General features: G+C 37.2%; 1 protein-coding gene across 4 annotated transcripts in view; it reads right to left on the reverse strand.

Annotated features, from left to right (window-relative positions):
• The window catches only part of Fzd6 (frizzled class receptor 6), a 43,846-nt gene that overhangs the window by 5,492 nt on the left and 30,456 nt on the right, over positions 1-7,898 (reverse strand). For all 4 annotated transcript variants that reach the window (XM_029555207.1, XM_008851548.3, XM_017802803.2 and 1 more), the window contains one exon: positions 1,956-2,970. In XM_029555207.1, coding sequence (XP_029411067.1) covers positions 1,956-2,970 — 1,015 coding nt within the window. The remainder of the gene's footprint in view (positions 1-1,955; positions 2,971-7,898) is intronic.

Below are 7,898 nucleotides of genomic sequence, written 5' to 3' on the forward strand. Positions count from 1 at the left end.
TAAATCTTCTAATACTATTTTTAAATGTTCAAGTGTAAAAATATTAAATATTTTGCATTATATCTTGTTTTTTGCACTTACTAATATGTCTGGGAGCCCAGTCTATATAAGCACAAATAGAGCTTTTCTTTCTTTTTACAGACTTACTCTATTATGTGGATGAACTGTAAGTTATTCAATTTGCCCTATTTAAAGATATTTAGGCTATGTCCAACCTACTTCCAATTGCAAATAATGCTGCAGTGATTATTATTATTATTATTTAAAATAATTTTTTAGGAGGGGCTGAAGAGAATGGAAAGGAAAAAGGAAGGGAGATAAAGGAGGGGAGGGAGGAAAAAGGAAACAAAGTTGCATGTCTGAGTTAAATATCCTGGCATGTAATTTTGATATACTGTAACAACAGCACTCATTTTCAATATTGTTAGTCAATATCATATATCAACATTTAAGAATAATGCACAATATCTATTCTTATTACCATTGTCTTATTATTATTTTTGCCATGCTAAGACAGAACCCAAGGCCTTGTGCATACTAGGAAAGTGTTCTAACACTTAGCTATATCCCTAGTCAGATAAAATCTATTTTATTTTATTTATATATTTACGTATTTAACTTATTTGAGACAGGGTCTTTGTTGCTAAGCTGTCCAGGCTGGTTTCAAACTTGACAATCCTCCTGTCTCAGTCTCTTTAGTACAAGGGCATACTGTATACCGCCAAAAATTATTTTAAAAGTTTTTTTTTTTTAATTTAAAAATTCAAGTAATAGGGCTGGAGAGTTGGCTCAGTAGTAAAGAGCACCTGCTGCTCTTACAAAGTTCTGTTCCCATCACCCACATGGTGACTAACAACTATCTGTATTCCAGTTCCAGGGGATCAAATGCCCTCTTCTGACCTCTGTGGACACTGCATGCATGTGGTACATTTATTCGCATGTAGGCAAAACACTCATACACAAACAATAAAAATAAATAAAATATTTTTAAGGGGCTGGAGAGATGGCTCAGCAGTTAAGAGCACTAGCTGCTCTCACAGAAGACCCGAGTTCAAGTCCCAGCACCCACATGTGCCTAACAACCATCTGTAACTCAGTTCTAGGAGATTCAATATCCTTTTTTGACCTCTGCAGGCATTGCACGACAAGGGTACACTTACATACATGCAGGCAATACACTCATACTCATAAAATAAAATAAAAAAGTATTTTAAAAATAAACTAAAATGTTTAAGAGAACAAATCCTTTTTATGTTTTCAGAAATTTACAGTTTTAATCTTAAAAACCACATTCTTATTCTAATCAAGGTATCAGAAACACATGAAGTGTATTTTCAATTGAGTGCTTCTCCTCATTTAAGAATAACAGGATGGGTTGGGCAAAAATCAAATAATATTTTTAGAAGCATATGCTATGCACAAATTTGTACTCAAATATGGGGTTTTCCTGGTAGTTGAAGAAGTAAAAACAGTTCCCAGTTCAGAAGTTGCCTCTTTTTTTCTCTGTGATAAGGTCTGTTCTTCATTACTTTTAATCTGTTTTAACAACCCAACCCAATTTACATATTTTCAATTTGATGTTTAAGTAATAATTATAGGAAGCACTTTGTTATTGTAACTAGAGCTACAACTTGAAGAATGGACACTTTCCTCCCTGTGTCTGTTGGTTTTCTCATGTGAAATCTCATTTTCTGTCCATGAATACTACAAGCATTTCCAGGAACACTTCCTCAATTAAAAGTAAACAGTGGCCAGGCATGGTCGCACATACCTTTAATTCCAGCACTCAGGAGGCAGAGGCAGGCGGATCTCTGTAAGATCGAGACCAGCTTAGTCTACACAGTGAGTTCTAGACAGCTAGGGCTGCAGGGAGACCCTGTCTCAAAAAGACAAAAAAGACCAAAAATAAGAAAAAAAGGGGGAAACAGTGGCACAATCCAAATGATGGCTCTTACCTGATAAGGACATGGGATGTGGTACTGATGACAATGATCAGCAACCCAGGTTATCTCCCAGGCAATCCTGTTCACTAGCTCATAGATGTAACAACCAAGAAGTGTCACTAAGGGCACCAGATACAGGCCACTGAAGACTCCAATGCGAATCATAAATTTCTTTAGCTTCTCTTGGTTCCGACCATCATGTTGTATAACTTGCCGAACGTGATTTAAGGAAATAATGCCAGCTAAAAGAAGAGACAGCCCAACAAACACACAGAGGCACAGTGGCAAAAGGACAAAGTAGCGAGAAGCATCCAGGTCATAAAGGCCGACGAAGCAAACACCACTAATGTTGTCTCCCTCAACTTTGTTCATAGCAAGCAGCATGACAGTCAGAAAACCAGGAATTCCCCAGGCAACAGCATGAAACCACACTGCTTTTTGTTCAATGGCTTCACAACTCCACTTTCTTCCTGCAGCTAAGAACCAAGTAATAGTCAGAATTACCCACCACACAGTGCCAGCCATTGTGAAAAAATACAAAAACATAAACACCACACTGCAAGCCTTATTATGAGATCCTAGAACAACCGTATCGCTCAGCTCTAGCTTCTCATCTGCCTTATTGCAGGCTGTGCTATTGCCTAACAGAAATCCGACAAAGTACATAAGAGAGACGATGCTGTAACAGACAGAGTAATAGATAATTGGTCTCTCTGGGTATCTGAATCTTTTAACATCAATTAAAAAAGTAAGAAATGTGAACAGAGTTGCACAAAGACAAAATATTGAAACTATTCCAATGAAACTTTTTGCAAAGTCTAGCTCATTGCTTTTAAAATACATGTTGGGGCACGGAGGGGCACACTGGTCATTTCCCAAAAACTTATAGCCTTGTTCTCCAGAAGTCTTAAGATGCTGTGGACACCAAACTCCAATGTCTCTTTGGACTTCTGTTTTCTTCTGAGGACCAAAAAGCTCTGTGTGTGGTTCAAGTGTTACAGGAACAGTGTCATCACAGTACGGCAGTCTGCAAAGATTACAAAAAGTTCAATATGCAAAGTCATCATTTTTTTGTTATTTTTTTAATTCTTTGAGAATTCCATACACGCATAAAATGTATTTTTCTCATAATGACCCTCTTACCCCCTAACTCCTCCCAGATCCATCTTCTACTTTGTTATTTTGTCTTGTGCTTTCCAACTACAAAATGTTACCTTGCTAAATTCAGTTGTTGAGAAGACATACAAACCTAAATAGATTCTAGGTCAGGGTTGAGTAGAAAGATTTGAAAGTGACTAAAAACTTGTGGTTGTTTATGAAGCAAGCACAAGTTTTGTGGGAGTGACTTTTACAATATGGACATGCTCTGAGCAAATGACTTTTACTTAATCTTGCAACCAAAAGTTAACCTTATCTTAATTTACTGGTAATGTAAATAAGCTGACTAGGCTGTGAGCTCCTCTGGTAACCTTAAACATACAGCCTGAACCCTTCTTTACCTTTGGCCGGGAACAATGCAAGAAGTGTGTACATGTTTTGCATATCAAGCAAGCACTGCAAGCACAGTATTTGTTGGAAGTTAATACATCATCCCATTTATGTTGAAAACAGATTGAATTAATACATCTGCTTTGTTTATGGGTGCTGTTCTAAGTTAGTAGGGGTCAGAAAGCACAAAATCCTTTGATAAGATAAGGGTTCAATTTTTACTTCCCCATTTCATGCTGGATATACTGTTTCAATAAAAGAAAGAAGGCCTTTGAGAGCACAGTTCTGAAAGAATTCTGAAAGAACAGGTTCTTGGAGCAGTTCAGGTATCCTTTTGGCTAAAATGGATGTTGAGAATCTGGCTGTTTTTATTTTGCCATAGCCATCAGATAGCATGTGAGGCCTATAGCTGAGATTTCTCTTTTCCTGTATCTGCCTACTTAATGTTTCCACCAGTGTACTGTACACTTTTCAGTGTCTTGATTTATGACTTTTCTTTGTTCTGTTACTATAAAAACTTCACAAAACTGCTTCTACACTGGAACATGGAATTTGGAGTAACCTGAATCTGTGTTCCTGGGCCATGGCCATTCATATTTGACTCCAGAATAAACTATCTCTTATCCCCTATGAAGTGACAGTTATGCTTTTGCATTCAGAATAGCAGTATTCTGAAGGTTCTATATGGTTTGAAAGCACTGAGAAAGCATTTAAAATATACCTTAGGCTAAAATTAAAAATAGAAAATAAGGGGCTGGAGAGATGGCCAGTGGTTAAGAGCACTGGCTGCTATTGCAGAGGTTCTCAGCACCCACATGGTAGCTAACCACCATCTGTAACTCCAGTTCCAGGGGATCTGATGCTCTCTTCTGGCCTCACATGTGGTCCATTTACATACACTCAGGTAAAACACTCATAGATATAAAAAAACATAAATAGAAAATAAAATATATTCATCTAAAACAAATACTTAAGGTCTACCAGCTTTAGCAAAAATGAAACACCAGATGCTTAATACTTTTTAAAAAATATTTTATTATTTATTTATTATTATTTTAATTTTACGTGTACAAGCATTTTGCCTACATGTTATAAGTGTACCAGTGTTGTGCTAGTGGAAACCAGAAGAGGGCATTGGATCTACCGTGTGGGTACTGGGAATTAAATTTGGCTCTTCTGCAAGAGCAGCCAGTGCTCTTAACTGCTGAGCCATCTCTCCAGCCCCTGCTTACTATCTTTTAAAATAAAGCAATATAACATTACAGCTACAGTTGGGATGCCTTTCTGGTCTTATTCCCTTTTCTTTCTTCTCAGAAGTATTCATTATCAAAAATTGAATTTTTATTCTCCTCAGGCACTAAGTATATTTTATTTACTAGCCATATATTATTAGAGTAGTTCCATAGCTCCTCAACTTTATATAAATGACATCATGCTATAAATTCCTTTCCTAAGCTCAACATTATCTTTTCAGTTTATTCACATTGACGATGTCAATTAGCTACATCCATTTTATAAACTATATGGCAGCATCCAGTATGTAAGTGCATCATAATCTTTCTCTCTTTAGGAAAGTAGGAGCCAGTGGTGGCTCAGTAGGTAAAGGTGCTTGCTGCAAGGCTTGACAGCCCGAGTTCAACCTCCAGGACCCACATGGTAAGAAAGAACTAACTCCTGCAAGTTGTCCTCTGACTTCCACTCTCAACAAATAAGTATAAAAATCAAAGAGGACAACTGATATTGTTGATGATTATTTATTCATTAGGAGTTTCTAAAGAAAACAATTTCCTAGGATTTGGAGTATGAGAATTTATAGTTTTATTAAAGAGTATTCAATTTTTCTGGAAAATGATTACAATCTACCAGAATATGTGTAGTTTCTTCCTGTCTAGAAATAACCTCCCCCAAATTAGCCTTGTCCAACTTATTGCATGAGATTTCACTATATCAACAGAATATTTAAAATCCCAAACCCCTAAAGTCTAGAGAACAGGAAACAACATAAGTATAATCAGTACTAAAGTTCAAAGTTCAGTGAATTGATAAGGCTGATTCATGAGTTAATTGTGTTTAAAATCCTATTCTCTCTCTATATATTATAGCTCTTCCTTTTTAAAAAGGCCACTTCTCAGACCAGAGTTAAATTGGACAAATATTCCCCTCTTACACACACACATATATATATAATATATATATATATTATATATAATATATATAATATATATATATTTTTTTGAGACAAGGTCTACTGTATAGCTCAGGCTGGTCTGTAACTTGATACACAGTTTAAGCTGGCCCCAACTAAGGATCCTTCTGCTTCAGCTTCCTGAGTACTAGGATGACAGGTGTGTACCACCAAACAGCCTTAAAATCCTATTTTCTTACTATAAATTCTAATGGCAACTGGTCAAGCCTAGCAATATTAACTATATTTATTCACTGTCATAGAAAGACCAAGATGTAAAGGGAAATAAATATATTCCTGAACTTATATATAATAAAATTTTACGTTACTAAAATGTCACACTAACACTGATGTGAAGGTATATATAACAAATACAACTAGCATTTGACCTTGACAGAGAATATTTCACACTATAGAAACACCTGTTAAGTAAGCACTTTTGCATCATTTTCATTATGAAATGCACTTACTCTGTCATAGTATACTAGGTGAAGAGTGGAAATACCTGCTGATAGATCATATTAGAAAAGTATGTTGACTTTTTAAAATTTTTAATTGTGTGTGTGTGCTTGTGTGTATATGTATGCACATAAATGCCATTGTTCAGGGAAGTCAGAGGTGTTGGGTCTCTCTAAACTGGAATTACAGGTCACTGTGAGTTGCCTGATACAGTTGCTAGGAATTGAACCTGGGTCCTTTGCAAGAGCACTATGAGCTCTTAACTGCTGAGTCATCTTACCAGCCCCCAAAGTACATTTTCTTGAAAGTAAACCAGGTATACAGGGGAAAAGCGTGGCTATCAAAGACAGGAAAATAAGGGAAGAAAAGGAGGGCAACAGAAAACGGTCAGATTCCAAGACTCTCCCATGGGGTGGTGGATATGCTCTGCTATGGGGGAAGGAAGAGAAGGAACAGAGAAGAGGAGCACAGGTTAGGAGAGAGATCAATCTACTGATAAACTGCTGAAGCCAAAAGTCTTTTCTCTCAATAGAATCAAGCTGCCTTTATACTTTAACACAAGGTAAACATGACAAACTTTTTGGTATGTAAGAAACCTTTCAGCAGGCCAGGATTAAGCTTCTAATCAGAAAATTTCCTTTCTTTGTATCTACAAAATAAGATGCCATAAAACCTGGAAGGATTTTTTTTTTTAATAGAGATGAAGAAATTAGAATTTCTCAAGTGACCCAATCAACCAAAAGTTTAAAAAGAGATGTCTATTTGTCTGCTTTATATGTGGGATATGGTTTGATAATGGGTTTACATAATTTCTTAAAAAAACTGGAGATTCCACTTTCTAATTGAACATATCAAATATTCCCAAACATGAAATAACTTTGATTTGGTTTAATTACAAGGAAAAAATAGTTTCTTGATAAAATTAAAAAACTATACAGATTAAACTCCAGAAGAGAGAGGAATTACAGTAGAGGTACCAGCATATGTTTCTGTATATCCTCTCCTGCTTTGAAACTAAGCAGGCAAGCACAAATAGCAAGCACCTTGCCCACAGTACTTTAACACTGGTAGAGTGGCAAAAAAGTCCCATAAGATTAATTGGTCAAAAATAAAATCGAGTCTATCTGCCGGAAACCCAGTTTCACTGGTCAACCACATGGTCACAGGACCGCCCTGCTGGAAACCCAGTTTCACTGGTCAACCACATGGTCACAGGACCGCCCCTTAGGAAGGTGGGTTCACCTTAAGTCATGCTAAATAGATGGAATACCTAGTGTGTTAATGAGACAGTGAACTGCCTGGAATCCCGCCTCCTAGTGCAGAGCTTCAGGAAAGACTGCAGGCGTGGCTCTCTGTGTAAGACTGCCTGCTTTTCTGATGCCCACTTTTAAAAAATTCTTCAGAAAAGCATAATCTCTCCTTTTCTTTTTCCCTTTTTTAAGCATGCTTTCCCTAATGCTTTGGGCTGCCCTAGCACCTTGTATTTCTTTACTTTTTCATTAAAGCTTCCTTCTCTCTGCCACGTGTCTGAGGGCCATGCAGACTCTCAACCAGCATGGCTCTGGCTTTGTTGCTTTTTTCCTTCTCCCTTCCATTCTCCTCCTGAAGGTGTAGAACCCTGAGACCCTCTTCATTCACCCGCTACCCACCAATCCCTCCAGACCCCCACTAATTGCTCTTTTAGCTTCTGTAAAATGCTTGGCTGCTGCTTTAGACATGCCTAAACACGCCCTGGCATGCCCTGACTCCCACCTGCTATTCCCCCCTCCTTCCAGGAAACTATAGATTAACCAAGCCCGAGCATAAAAACTGCCCTATAAGGT

This window comes from Nannospalax galili, unplaced genomic scaffold, assembly GCF_000622305.1.
Source record: "Nannospalax galili isolate Female #2095 unplaced genomic scaffold, S.galili_v1.0 scaffold284, whole genome shotgun sequence".
Taxonomy (NCBI): domain Eukaryota; kingdom Metazoa; phylum Chordata; class Mammalia; order Rodentia; family Spalacidae; genus Nannospalax; species Nannospalax galili.